Source organism: Emys orbicularis, chromosome 4 (assembly GCF_028017835.1).
Source record: "Emys orbicularis isolate rEmyOrb1 chromosome 4, rEmyOrb1.hap1, whole genome shotgun sequence".
NCBI lineage: Eukaryota > Metazoa > Chordata > Testudines > Emydidae > Emys > Emys orbicularis.
This window is the reverse complement of record NC_088686.1, coordinates 15818667-15833907: the sequence shown is the minus strand read 5'-3', so window position 1 is coordinate 15833907 and position 15241 is coordinate 15818667. Positions and strand designations below refer to the sequence as shown.

The following is a 15241-nucleotide window of genomic DNA, read 5'->3' as shown; positions in this document are numbered from 1 at the left end:
TGCTTAAAAAATATAATTAAGCTCAGTTTGCAGATCTGGTGCTTTCAGCATTTAAAGCAAACTACATAAGAGACCTGAAGAAGATCTCTGTAGAGCTTGAAAGCTTGTCCCTTTCTCCAACAGAAGGTGGTCCAATAAAAGATATAACCTCACCGACCCTATCTCTCTCTTGGAATTTTAGACAGTTCAATTAAATAGTAACAAACTCAGTGCTAGCATGTTCGATCCAATCTATTAAAAACAGTCTTAATCCATGCAGGGTTAATAACTCCGATCAATCTGTCTAACTATTTGTAAAAAAAAAATCAAATTTACAGTATGAAAGTGCTCGGTGATTTGCATATCAGCTGTTTCTTAACTTTGCCTCCAAAGCAGCTAATCCAATGCCCATTGTGAAATTTATGGCTCAGCATCTGACTTAATGAGTTTTTATGCAAATCCAGTCAGTTTCTTTGGGTGCCTAATGGGAACTGAGCTCTTTTGAAAGTCTGACCTTGATTGTGGTTGCTGAGCACTTCTGAAAATCTAGCTCTTAATGGCCTCTTCCCAGCAAGGAATTGATCTGGGGGCTCCCAGACAACAGTGGGCATACTCTTCCCCCTCCGCCCCCCCAAGTCGAAGTTAATTTTATGTAAAAGTTATTCTGCCACCACTGAATAAATCTCATGGCTGGTGCAGTGAGAGAATGAGAATTTAGATCATTATAAGTCTGCTTCAGTAGGTGATTTGTCAACCTGATATTCCCTGACATGACTTCAGAGATATTGTCATGTCCATGAAGCCATTCAGCAGCCTTCTCAAACGGGAGAAGATTTCAGAAATATTTAAAACGGTTCCAGCAGGCATTATTTGTACACCGTCTTAATCCACAACGTCTTTATTTTAATTCATTTGCTATTCTTGCAGCTCTTTTATAATCTCTGCTCCGTGTAGAATTCTATGAACTATTCTGGAGGCTTATCTTAAACTGCCTGAGTACACTTAGAAAATGCTAGGAGGAAAAAAAAAAAATCAGATGAGCCTCCTTGGGAATTTTACTGTTCCCTTCCAGATCTCAGGTTTAGCACAGAGATATAGATGTACCATTTATTTCTGAGTATTCCAGAGCTTTTAATACCATTGTCACAAGTCTCTGGCTACATACATAAACATCTCACTCACCATCTAAACTGCACACATGCAGAGATGGAACCTACCATCTTCGTTCTAGAAATATGAACGACTACCACATGTGCTGAAGGAAACTGTCTATCTGCTGTGATTGTATTAGGGCTTATATCCTGTGTGGGCTGGCTAGAAGATGATGATAAAATCAAATCTGAGCATTCTTTTTGTAAGCAACTGAGCAGGTTTGATTTTCCACTCAGAAGAGGGCACCTCTTCAGTGCATTACTTGATCTCAGCAGTTAAGCAAAGCTGTCCCTCGGGTATTAGGAGTCTACAGTGGTTCAATCCAATAGATACCAGTCTGTGGCTTCACAGATGCAAATGTCACCATGAACATGTGACACAGAACTCAGAACCTTCTCTGTTAAAAATCAGAGGACTCTATCAACTGAGCTAAAGAAGGTTTTTCTGCATAGGGGGATTCTACATTGCCTTTCATTTTTGCAGCAGAAGGTATGATGTTTGGATGCATGAGCAATAGTTACTGACTGTGAAGTCTATGGCCACATAGATTTATTACATAGAACCCTGCAGACTATATTCTCCCAAGCTTATGCTCTGAAGCTATCAAATAGTAAAGCATTGTAGTCAGCAACCTTCATATTGATTTGTTCATAAAACAAGGATTCCACGCACACGCAAAAAATAAAAATAAAATAAAATAAAAATGAAGACTCCTCAGGAAAAATCTTACCTCTTTGGAAACTGGAAAGTGGTTTTTGATACATGGCTTAAAATATACAAAAAATAGAAACCAATAACTAACAGGTATTTTGTATCCTCTTTGGATACATGCCATTTTAAAAATGTGACATTTGAGGAGACAATTTAGATTCTTTGTTTTTAACCGTGTAATCAGAATGTCTAGTTCTTACTCTGCTGACTAAGGGCCATTCTCAACAGGGCTTGTATATAAAAGAGAAACACCTCGTCTGTTACTGTGCTCTCTTAGTAACTTCAGAAGGTTCCACCTTGTTCCTGCAGAAAATAGAATCCTGTTTCCACACCAGAATCTTCTTTACATCAGCAGGAAAACTACCATGCAGAATCTGATCTGTGCCATCAAATCCCCTTCTTACAGTACTGCCCTGAGTCATGTTAGTGGAGTTGATGGTCTCCATTAAACACCTTCTGAACCCTTGATGCTTGCATTTGTACAATCAGAAAGGAGCTATAATAAAGGCTAGTCAGAGACTGTAGAGTCCTGTGCTGGGAGCATACAGTATATGGATTAATAATTGAGATTACCCATTTCTCGCTATTTTCCCTTGATATTTCCACATTTACTTTTTATTTTCTTCTATATCTAAGATCCTTTGTAAAATCTTTTAACACAAAATATTTCCTATTTAGTTGTCTTCAACTTCATTCTCTGTTCTCAGTTCAAGGAGAACAACATATTGTAAAAATGAAATTGTTCAGCCTGTGGCTAGAGCTTTGCTCCTTGCTCTTTTACTATTGTGCTTGCCGAAGAGTGAAGTCTCAGTCTATATAAAAATAACAGGAGTACTTGTGGCACCTTAGAGACTAACAAATTTATTAGAGCATAAGCTTTCGTGGGCTACAACCCACTTCTTCGGATGCATCCGAAGAAGTGGGTTGTAGCCCACGAAAGCTTATGCTCTAATAAATTTGTTAGTCTCTAAGGTGCCACAAGTACTCCTGTTATTTTTGCGGATACAGACTAACACGGCTGCTACTCTGAAGTCTATATAAAGAAGGTGCTATCAGAAGAGTCACTTTCTAAATGGAGTTTTTTGGATCATGACTTCAATTAAATTACTGAATTCTGTGTGATTTACTGAACTGGCATTTTCTGTGCAATGGTGTTCTTGCCATCCTTCTTGTTACGGTGTTTGATGATAGAAATACTACTGTGCCTATAAAAAAGAGCACTACTTGGAAACATAGAATCATAGAAAAGTTGGGCTGAAAGGGATCTTGAGATGTCATCAAATCCAGCCCCTTTTGCTGAGCAGGACTAAGTAAACCTAGACCATCCCTGACAGGTGTTTGGCCAACTTGTTCTTAAAAACTTTCAATGCTGGGGGTTCTACAACCTTCCTTAGAAGCCTATTCAAGAGCGTAATTATCTTTAGAGTTAGAAAGATTTTCTGAATAGCTAACCTAAATCTCCCTTGCTACTGATTATGACCATTGCTTCTTGTCCTACCTTCAGTGGACATGGAGAACAATTGATCACAGTCCTCTTTATATCAGCCCTTAAAGTATTTGAAGACTGTTATCAGGTCACCCTTTGGTCTTGTTTTCTCAAGACTAAACATGCCCAGTTTTTTTAACCTTTCTTCATAAATCAGGTTTGCTAAACTTTTTATGATATTTGTTGCTCTCCTCTGAACTCTCTCTAATTTAACCACATTTTTCTTGACATGTCGCACCCTGAACTGGACACAGTATTCCGGCTGAAGCCTCACTAGTGTAAAGTAAAGCAAGACAATTACCTCTCATGCCTTACATAGGACATTCCTGTTAAAACATTCCAGAATGATTTTTGCCTTTTTCACAACTGCATCACATCGTTCATTCATATTCAATTTGTGATCCACTGTAACCCCCAGATCCTTTTCTGCAGTAGTAGAATCTATTCCCCATTTTCTAGTTATGCATTTGATTTTTTCCTTCCTAAGTGAAGTACTTTGCACTTACGTTTTTTTTTTTAATTTCATCTTGTTGAATTCAGACCAATTCTCGAATTTGTCAAGGTCATTTTAAATTCTAATTCTGTCCTCCAAAGTGCTTGCAATCCTTTCCAGCTTGATGTTGTATACAACTTTATAAATATGCTCTCCACTCTGTTATCCAAGTCATTAAATACTGAATAGTACCGGACCCAGAACTGATCCCTGCAGGACCCCACTAGATATATCCTCACAGTTTGACAGAGAACCATTGATAACTACTCTTTGAGTACAGTCTTTCAACCAGGTGTACACCCAACGTAAGTAATTTCATCTAGACCACATTTCCCTACTTTGCTTATGAGACTGTCATGTGTGACTGTGTCAAAAGCCTTAGTAAAATCAAGGTATAGCCCATCTACTGCATCCCCCCATCTATTAGACCAGCAATCCTGTCAAAGAAAGAAAATAGGTTGGTTTGACATGATTTGTTCTTGACAAATTCATGCTACCTATTCTTTATAACTAGGGCTGTCAATCGATTAAAAAAATTAATTGCACGATTAATCATGATGTTAAAGAATAATAGAATTCCATTTATTTAAATATTTGTGGACTTTTTTTACATTTTCAAATATATTGATTTCAATTACAACACAGAATACAAAGTATACAGTGCTCACTTTATATTATTATTTTTGATTACATATATTTGCACAGTAAAAAACAAAAGAAATAGTATTTTTCAATTCACCTCATATGTCATATGTCACCTGAAAGTGAGAACAGTCGTTCGCGTGGCACTGTTGTAGTCGGTGTTGCAAGATATTTTCGTGCCAGATGCGCTAAAGATTCATATGTCCTTCATGCATCAACCACCATTCCAAGGGACATGCATCCATGCTAATGAGGAGTTCTGCTTGATAACAATCCAAAGCAGTGCGGACGAACGCATGTTCATTTTCATCATCTGAGTCAGATGCCACCAACAGAAGGTTGATTTTCTTTTTTGGTGGTTCAGGTGCTGTAGTTTCCGCATCAGAGTGTTGCTCTTTTAAGACTTCTGAAAACATGCTTCACACCTCATCCCTCTCAGATTTTGGAAGGCAGTTCAGATTCTTAAACCTTGGGTTGAGTGCTGTACCTTCTTTGCATTTTGTCAAATCTGCAGTGAAAGTGTTCTTAAAATGAACACCATGTGCTGGCTCATCATTTGAGACTGCTATAACATGAAATATATGACAGAATGTGGGTAAAACAGAGCAGGGGACATACAATTCTCCCCCAAGGAGTTCAGTCACAAATTTAAGTAGCAGATTTTTTTTCACGATTGTCATCAGCATGGAAGCATGGCCTCTGGAATGGTGGCCAAAGGATGAAGGGGCATACAAATGTTTAGCATATCTGGCATGTAAATACCTTGCAATGCCAGCTACAAAAGTGCCATGCAAACGCTTGTTCTCACTTTTAGGTGACATTGTAAATAAGAAGCGGGCAGCATTATCTCCCATAAATTTAAAAAAATTTGTTTGTCTTAGCGATTGGCTGAACAAGACGTAGGACTGAGTGGACTTATAGGCTCTAAAGTTTTACATTGTTGTGTTTTTTGAGTGCAGTTATGTAACAAAAGAAATCTACATTTATAAGTTGCACTTTCATGGTAAGAAATTCCATTACAGTACTTGTATGAGGTGAAATGAAAAATACTATTTCTTTCTCATTTTTACAGTGCAAATATTTGTAATAAAAATAATATAAAGTGAGCACTGTATACTTTGTATTCTGTGTTGTAATAGATATTAATATATTTGAAAATGTAGAAAAACATCCACAAATACTTAATACATTTCAATTGGTATTTTATTGTTTAACAGTGACATTAAAAATGTGATTAAATGCGATTAATTTTTTTAATCGTGATTAATTTTTTGAGTTAATTGCGTGACTTAACTGTGATTAATCGACAGCCCTACTTATAACCCTATTATTCTCTAGGTACATAAAATTTGATTGTTTAATAATTTGTTCCATATCTTTCCAGGTATCAACGTTAGGCTGACTGGTCTATAATTCCCCAGATCTTCTATGTTCCCCCTTTTTAAAGATAGGAACAGTGTTTGAATGACTGATCACTTGGTACTGTATTTTTAACTCATTGAACTGTATTTGGATGGTTTTAATAAGTTTCTTGGGTATATGAATGTCTTTTATTTTTGATGAGTACGATCACTTTATATTAAACAAACAACAAACAAACCAGGAAATCTGAGAAGCTCTCAGGATACAATTCTTGTCCTCCTTCTGTAATATTTTACAGTAATTAGAGTTTGAGAGGTGTTGAGTCCACTCTGTTTTCCTTCCAAAGTATAGAAGGTTGGAACGTAAGATTTGGAAGCCAAAATCATTTAGGTGTATGTAAGATATATTATGAACACGGGGTTTGGAAATTCAAGGATCATGGCCTCTTTTAGTCAAAATCATTTATATTATTAAAAGAATGACACTGTTAACAAAGGAAATCCTAGCGATACTAGATAAGAATGGTAAAGTTGCCAGTCATGAAGCAGAAAAGGAAGAAATATTCAATAATTATTATTGGAGAGAAGCAGGGTGATGTATTCATATCTTTCAGTAATAAGGAAAAAGTTTCTATTCCAGAAGTAAATAGGGAGGATTGAAACAGCAGCTATTAAATGTAAGCATTTCTAAATTAGCAGGTCCTGAAAACTTGCACCCAGGAGTATTAAAAGAATTAGCTGAGACGCTATCTAAACCATTAATGTTCAATTTCAACAAATCATGGAAAACTGGGGAAGTTGCAGAGGAAAAAGCTAATATTGTGCAAATATTTCAAAAAGTTAAATGAGATGACCCAGGTAATTATAGTCTTGTTAACTTGACATCGATACTGGGCCAAATCATGGAAAGGCTGATAGAGGACACAATCGGTAAAGAATTAAAAGATGGTGGCAGGCAACATGGCTTTATGGAAAACAAGTCTTGTCTAACTTGTTGTTGTTTTTTGATGACATATTATACTAGACTTCTGTAAGGCATTTATCTTAGTCCTGCATGACATTCTGACAAAAAAATCACAAACAAAATCAATGTAGCCCTTATTAAATTGATTAAAACTGGCTAACTGGTAGATCTCAAAAGTTATTGTAAATGGGAAACCATTATCCTATGGAAGATTCCATCCCATCATCATCTTTTGCAGGATCCCACAGGAGACATGAGAAAAACATGCATAATAGTGACCGACTAAAGAAACTCAATCTATTTAGTTTATCCAAGAGAAGGTTACAAAGTGACTTCATCATGGTCTCCAAGTACCCACACGGGGAAGAGATTTCTGATAGTAGCTGGCTTTTTAATCTAACAGGAAAAGGTTTAATGGATCCAATGGTTGGAAGCTGAAGCTAGACAAATTCATTCAGATGCAAATTTTTAACAGTGAGGGTAATTAAACATTGGAAGAACTTACTGAGGGACATGGTGGATTCTCCATTGGAGTCTTTAAATCAAGATTGGATGTCTTGTTGAAAGATGTACTGTAGTTCAACCAGAAGTTATGAGCTAGATGTAAAAATTACTGTGCCAGGTTCTGTGACCTGTATTATGAGGGAGTTCAGATTAGATTATTAGAATGGTCCCTTTTGGTCTTAAACATTTGTGAATATATATGCTTAAAATTTACCTTGACTGTTTTCCAATCCATTATCTCAAAGATAACAGTATGACTTAGATCTATTAAAACAAGGAAGGGACACATATTAATGTAATTAATTAAGATTTAGATAGTTTATTGTCTGACAGTTCTATGCTTTGGACCTTTTAGCAATATCGTACAATAATAATAATATCATTCTTTATAACAGATCTTGATGGAACAGAAATTAAAATTCTAACTTTAATTCCTACATTAACATGAGCATGGTTGCCACAAAGTTAGTTCAGTGTTGCCTGGATTTCTCTGCTAAAGTGTTCCTTGACATTCTAAGGTCCGGCAAACTGTTCATGAACTGGAGACTGTCTTTCATTATTGCCTGTGGAGCGAACTGATTTAATTCAGTAAGGTGAGAACTTGCGCAGTGTTATTTGTTGACCTGCAGTTTTCTATATATATGAGACTTTCACAGTGTAGTTAATTTGTGTCCATTGGGCTTAATTTACACCTTGTCATACATTTTTGTTAGCAGCCTTAAAAAGAGAATATTCCCAAGTAAATTAGCTACCATGTACTTAAGGATTTACATCACTATTAGCAAGTTTGAGAAAATGTGCTCATGTTAAATGTGCATTTCACAAGCCTAGTTCTTATAATTACTGGTGATTCACAGTTTGTCACTTTCTTTCTTTAACTGGTTAGGCTTTGCTAACTTTCCCTTTATTGTATCTGTAGGAAAAGCCACGTACGGTAAGAATTTATCTCACAGGATGGCCAAGATCAAGTGATCTATCTTTGGCTGTCGTCAGGTTCACAGTGCGGCTTTTCACTCACTTGTGCTTTATATTTCTTATTGCGAGATTGCATAACGTTTTTGTTCCTATTTGTTCTAATCTTGAAGCTCTTTTGGTATCTTATTCAGAGTGTAAGCTCTTTGTGGAAGGGACTGTCCCTTATTATGTGTTTATACAGCACCAGGCACGATGGGGATCTCATCTCAGTTGAGACTGTAGGTGCTTTCATAATGCACATAATAAATGATCATCTATTTCAAGGCTTTGGGGGCCAGGTTTTTAAAGGACATACATGAGTAGCACTTTCAATAGCTCACGTGTGCACATGCTGAACAGATAATGAGGTGGTTTGTGCATGGCTTCCCATCTTTACAAACTGGATCCGAAGGTGCAAGTGCTGGGGTTTGCTTTCCTACTCTTGCCCATTTAGAAGCATTGAAGCAGGGAACAGCCCTGCTTCCACCACTGCCTTAATCAGTGTGCCTCGATTCTCTGCTTTCACAGGGACCATCTCTGTCAGTCAGTGGGTAATTCAGATGCCCAGGCTGCTGAGACCGCCAATACGGGTGCCAATTAGTGCCAGCTGTAAATGGTGTGTTTTGTAGAATTTATGTTTGTAGGAACTGATGTAATAATGCCTAGCTCTTACATAGGACTTCTCATCAGTAGATCTCAAAGCACTTTACAAATGAGATCAGTATCATTATCCCCATATCACGGACATAGGTGGAAAACTCTCTCTGAATACTGTCTGAAGGTGACACTGGTAAAAAATATTCTGCTGTAGGAATGTCTTTTTGTGAAGCAGTTTCTTAAAACACCTACTGATCTTGTATCATATTCCCAGCTGATTTTTTCCCCTTCTTTATTCAGGTTCTTTCCATTTGTCCCAAGGACATGAGGGCAGATATCTGCGTGCATCTGAACCGGAAGGTTTTTAACGAGCACCCTGCCTTTCGACTGGCTAGTGATGGCTGCCTGCGTGCCCTGGCTGTGGAGTTTCAGACTATTCATTGTGCTCCAGGAGACCTCATCTACCATGCTGGAGAAAGCGTAGACGCTCTCTGCTTTGTGGTGTCGGGATCCCTAGAAGTCATACAGGATGATGAGGTGGTTGCTATTTTAGGTACTGTGATCTTTACTGAAATGGTCGTAACCTACATAAATAATGGGGAGCTGTTCCCCAAGTTTTATCGAATAATCTAGTTTGAAATGTAAGTTACTCAGTCATTTCTCTCAGCCTGTCTAATCAGAGGTGCTTATTGTTGTCGTGTCTAAGTGCTGCACGCCAATTCAAGCTGTTCCTGAGCATTGCCTAACTGGCAAAAACCCTCACCACTTGCCTTGTTCCCAGTGCGCATGATTGTGTGAGTTTCATTTTGTTTTTCCTTCCATCCTATCTCTACAGTTGTGAGTTGATCCTGGGAATATGCTATTCCTGGAGGAAGGACTTACCAGGGGATGGGTCTTCCATTGAGACCTGTATAAAGTCTGGCTTTGGCTTCCCTCATTAGGTGTTTCACAGCTGGCGTGTAGCTGCTGAAAAGGCTCTGCCTCTGTGTCTTATCCTATCCCAGTACCTGTGAACATTAGCTGTCTTGGAGGATCATGAATCTTGGCAAATCTTGAAAGAGAGGATACAGGATGAAGAGTAGATAGATGAAAAGCAAATAATTAAGGGGGTGAGATATGTGTTTGGAGAGGAAAATTGCTCAAGCAAATCTTGTGGACTTCATTTACTATTCTTAGAAAGCCCTTGCCTTGCCAGAGATCATAAAATGATGCACATTTTTAGCATCGTGAAGCAGTTGTGTTGGGAAATGCAATTGCAGTGAATGACCTTCCTCAGGGAAACACACACTGAGCGGCTTGCAGCATTGTGTTCTGTTAATTACAGCTTCACCTTGTGACAAATTCCCTCCTAGAATAGGAGCGAGGGAGCTAGAGGGGAAAGTGATATTTGGACATTCTGGATCAGGTGAGTTTTGTCTTAGCAGAAATGATTTGCTCAGTGAGCTGTGGATATGCTTTCCTTCTGCTTGGCTTTGAATAATAACTGGTCTTGCCCAATGCACTGTAGCAGTGCATTGGGACCATGAAAGATGAGTGGTTGTCACAGCACTGAAACACTTTGTCTCCAGAGAGACTCCTCTAGCAGTAAATCCTTCACATTTTATTCCTGTAGGAATGCTCTTTCTGCCTATTCTGGCTCACTGGTCAGAGGTAGGGTGTCCCTGAGCATAACAGAATGGCATATGTGCGCTTGAAATTCTTTAAATCTTCTACCGGAGGAAATGTGTGCAGTTTTTTTGGGCTCTCATAGGAGTGTTTTCCATGTTAACCTTCACACTGGCCAGTTTCACTTGCCTGTATTCTAGTCTGTTTTTTTTTTCCACTGACACATCAGTGCTAAGTTTTCTCCTGAGTCAGGAACAAAAGACACAGAAACTCTTTGCTGGGCAGTGAAATGACGCACTTACATCATTGTTGTGAATTGACCCACAGGCCAATACCAAAGGAAATGAATAGTGGTTTGAGCCGGATAGACATGCAAATTAGGGCTGACCCAAGCAAATCTAGGCCCCCTATGAACGCATTTGCGTGATCCCCCTGGCTGGGAAGCCTATCATTCACTCTGTGACATTCTCCTCCCCCTGGACCATCCTCAAATTCCTACATAGGCCACCTGTTGATGAAGGAGGTGGTCAGTGGTGGTGGGAGGGTACAAACAGAATGTACATTTGTCTAGGGAATGGGGCGCGCAGTAATGGGTGGAGTTTTCCTATTAAACAAGAAGAGGTGGGAATATGCCACCTGCCCCAGCCAGGGCCACATTAAGGTGCGAGAAATGCAGCTAACGCAGGAGGCTCCAGTTATCACCAAAGCAGGTTGTATGCCACAGCATGCAACACTGGGGCAGTGGCATTAAACAGGACACTGCTGAGCCCCCTGTGGTTACAAGTTTGGCAGCACTGATTGACCTGGCCCTAACACAAATCTCTCCCTGACTGTCATGTCAGTTGGACAGGTGTAGCTGAGGGCAGAACAGGGTGGTTAGTATCGGTTCACTAATTTAGTACTCCTGGGGGAATTCTGTGCCACTGTGCATGCGCAGAATTTATGTCCCCCTCAAATTTCTCTGCTTCCCCACAGAAAAATGACTTTCTGAAAGGGAAGCAAGGGGAAGCCACAAGAGCAGTCATGAGCCCTTCCCCAGCTGGTAGAGAGGTAAATCACTGTGGGGCAGGGGGTGGGACTGAGGAAGACACGGCTCCCTACCCTGCGCCAGGCTCAGCTGATAGTCCTGGCTTCCTCTTCCCCTGCGTGGCATCCGGGGCTGGGTCAGACCCATCCCGATTTCTCCCCCAGTTGCAGGAAGCTCTGCAAACTCCCCACCACCACCACCACCACCAATTCCTGTACCCATTGCTCCTCAGCTGCAGGGAGAGGGATCCCTGTACAGGGAGCTGCTCCCCCATCCACCTAACCCCTGTGCATCGAGACCCCCTCATACCCAGACCCTCCCACCAATCCTCACCTCCCCTGCACTCAGAACCCCCACCCCCCCCAATGAGCCCCACTCCCCTTGCGACTAGACCACCCTGAGGAGCCACCCACACCCTCACCCCACCGATCCCCAATCAGCCACACCTGGATCTCCACCCCACTGAGCCCCACTCCCCCAGCATCTGGACATCTCCCCCGCCCCCCGAGCCCGCCACACTCAAACTCCCCTGCTGAGCTCTATCCCCCCCACATCCAGACCTCCCCTGCAGCTGAGCCCCAACCACCTTCACCTGGACCCCCCTGCAGAGTCCCATTACTGTTGCACCCAGAACCCCCTAACAAGCCCCTGTGTATCCGGATCCCCCACTGAGCCGCCTGCACCCAGATTGCCCCAGACAGAACCCTCTCAACCCACACCTGGATCCCCCCCACACTAGGCCCCTCCACACTAGGATCCTGCCCTGCTAAGCCTGCCTGCCCACACCTGGTGCACCCGGCACGAAGGGGCAGGGCCCGGGGGTGTTTCTGTGGCAGGCCCAGTCCATGCGCTGTGTCAGGGTTGGATGCAGCCTCACCACTGAGTCTGTGTCTGGGGTTGGGGGAGCTGTACCGGTGAGTTCCCATCTCTGTGCAGCCTGTGGTCTGTGCTCCCCATGGCCACGCTGGAGCCTCCAAATAAAATTTGCAGAATTTTAAAATACTGTGTGCAGATTTTTTGGCGCAGAATGCCCTCAGGAGTAACGAATGGAGGCCTAAATAAAGGGGAAGACTGTAGCTGTCTTTCTAAATCACCTGAAAGGGCTGAGTTCCTCATCTCCCCTAGCCGTGAGCTCGGCTGTGCCTTTAAGGCAGAGCCCTGCATTGGAAGTGCTGCAGAGCGTCACTGCCCCCAGGGCGTTTGCGCAGGAATTCTCTCTCCAGCATGTGGGGGAGTATTTTTGCTGCTGCATCCCTTGAGTGGGTGCTTCATATGCCCCTGCTGGGCAGCTGAGTGCATGAAGGCTGGTGCCTCCTATGGTTTGTGTTCTGTCTCATTGGTCCAGTACTCTGGGGAAATCAGGGACTGTAATTATTCCAGGCTGCTCTGCCAGGTATGAGAAAAGAGGAGACGGCAGAAGGCAATACCTGCACAGCGGCTAATGTACATGTAGGAAGTGGAGGGAGCGCACCAGTTGACACAGGACTTCATCACATCACATCATTCTGTCCTGACAGGATGCAGCATGGAGGAAGAAATAAGGAACAAGAGCAAGAGAAGAAATGTCCTGACCCACTGCCAGACGTGTGTGTGTGTGTGTGTGCGTTTGTGCGCTCACGTATCTTGGTGCATCCCCAATTTGTACCAGCTGGAGAATCTGAATTGAGGCATATATACACAAACCTGGTCTATTTCCTTTCATTCTTGAAGATATTAACACATTTTAAAATACAGATTTTATGCAAAAAGTCATCGGGTATCATATTCAGGGTTGAAGCCTCTATGCTGAAAGCTCCTAAAATCGGCAATTTCTTTAGCAAAATATTTTTTGGATTTCAAGTCAGCGAACCATCTCCTGCTAAATACTAATCTCAGTAACAAAAAGGATCTCTCTCTCTTTGTGTTACAGCTCTTTAAAGAAGAAAGGCTTTAGCTGCATGCTACCAAATAAATGATTTGGAGGGTGTTACAATAAAACAAAGCATAAATTACTAATTTGCTGCACTGAAAAACACTGTTAAGTGAATTTCATGCAGGCTTTGTTGTTCATTACTAAAGATCATTTGTCTGCAATAATGGTGAGAGATCTTTACCTCCACCTCCTACATTTTGTAAATCCAGTGTCTATGTTACATGCTGTCTGACCGGAGAGACCTTTAACCACATCAAGTTAAAGAGAATTGGCTTTAATTACTGGAAGTGCCTTCGATTCTGCCATCACTGCTGACAGCTAATTCAATGAAACAGAGTTACATTTATTGTGTGGCATAGGGATTGGTAGAAGGCATAAATCTAGTTTAAAGGATGATAAACTGTTACTCTGGTTATAAGCAAAATAGGGGATTTCCTCATGCTCTGAACTGATTAGTTGCAAGACTTTCAAGGGTTCTGGAAGAGGATCCCTTTCAGAGGCATTTGCAAAGGCATTTATAATGACAATAAGTTGGTGCAGTGCAGATCAAAGGGTGGAGAACATCATTTTTATCAGTTTGTCCTGCCTTGAGCAGTTCACGCAGAAGGGAAAAGGAACTGCACATCACCTGGCTCGTGTGCCTTCCCTTCCACCTCTCCTTTGCTCACTGCCTTTGTAGGAGTCCATCTGAGTATCTCAAGGGGCTTTACATACATTAATTAAATTCTCACTATACCCCGCCTCACTATGCAGGGAAATATTAGTTTCATTTTACAAATGACAACATGAGAGGCAAGTGACTTGCTGGAGATTGAACAGCAGGGCAATGGCAGAACCAGGATCTCCGGACTGTCACTTCTGTGCTTCAGCCGAGAAATCATGTGTTCCTCTTCCCTATGGGGTGCTCTATCCCAACAATATATATCAAGTATGAATCTCTTGCATGACCTGGCTGGTGTGCCTCCCAGTCCACCTCTCCCTCTTTGCTCACTGCCTTTGTGTGAGTCCGTCTGAGGATCTCACAGTGCTTTACATACATGAATTCATTCATTCTTACCACGCCCCTTTAGCCTCCAGTAGCCATGTTGCTCAGTAGGTTTGGTGTCCCAAACAGGTATTTTCAGTGGAGTTACAGTAGGGATGCACTTGACCCTTTGTGTTTAGGGGCAGGGTTTTTGCAGCTGAGGTCCTCATCTTTGGAATTTGCTCCTTTTAGAAGCTCATGAGAGCCTGGATCCTAGTGAGCTTCAGGGCAGGATGCAGGAACCTAGTTATTTTGTTTAGCTCTGTTATGCTTTTGTTCTTGTTTTGTGCCTTAATTTTCTGTAATTAAGGTGCCCAGCTGCTGTAGCAATAGGCATTATAGAAATGAGTAAAATACGTGAATAATTCAAATTGAGCCCTGTGATCTGCAAAGTCTGGGATTCTTTAATGAAAATACCCTGGTGTGCCATTAAGTTCTCTCTGTTAGGATCTTAATTTTCCTCTACTGTGAAATAACTGAGTGAAATAACTGCTGATCGAATAGCTAACAAACCAAATTAATCTCTGGTGTAAAATGAAGCTACTTCACTGGAGAAAATGCAGCAGGATACGGCCCAAAAATTTTACCATGTTACATTTGCAACTGCAAGAATAACTGGCAAGGGCAAGCAATCTTATGTCTAATTGTCATAAACTTTGCTAATAAGTCAGGCCACACTGAGAAGTCTATTCTGTAAGTTTCCACAGTCACAAGTAGAAGTTGATAGTGTAACTAGAATTGCTCTATATGCACAAATGTACCACCAAACAGGTTTCAGTAAATGCAAGCTAATGAAATCAGGTGTCCACTCGCATAGATAGGGCAGATAG

The 15241-nt window shown here is 41.1% G+C and overlaps 1 protein-coding gene across 1 annotated transcript in view; it reads left to right on the top strand.

The window, feature by feature from the left end:
* The window catches only part of KCNH5 (potassium voltage-gated channel subfamily H member 5), a 219763-nt gene that overhangs the window by 153265 nt on the left and 51257 nt on the right, over window positions 1-15241 (top strand). Inside the window, exon 9 of the mRNA XM_065403569.1 lies at window positions 9144-9396. Coding sequence (XP_065259641.1) covers window positions 9144-9396 — 253 coding nt within the window. The remainder of the gene's footprint in view (window positions 1-9143; window positions 9397-15241) is intronic.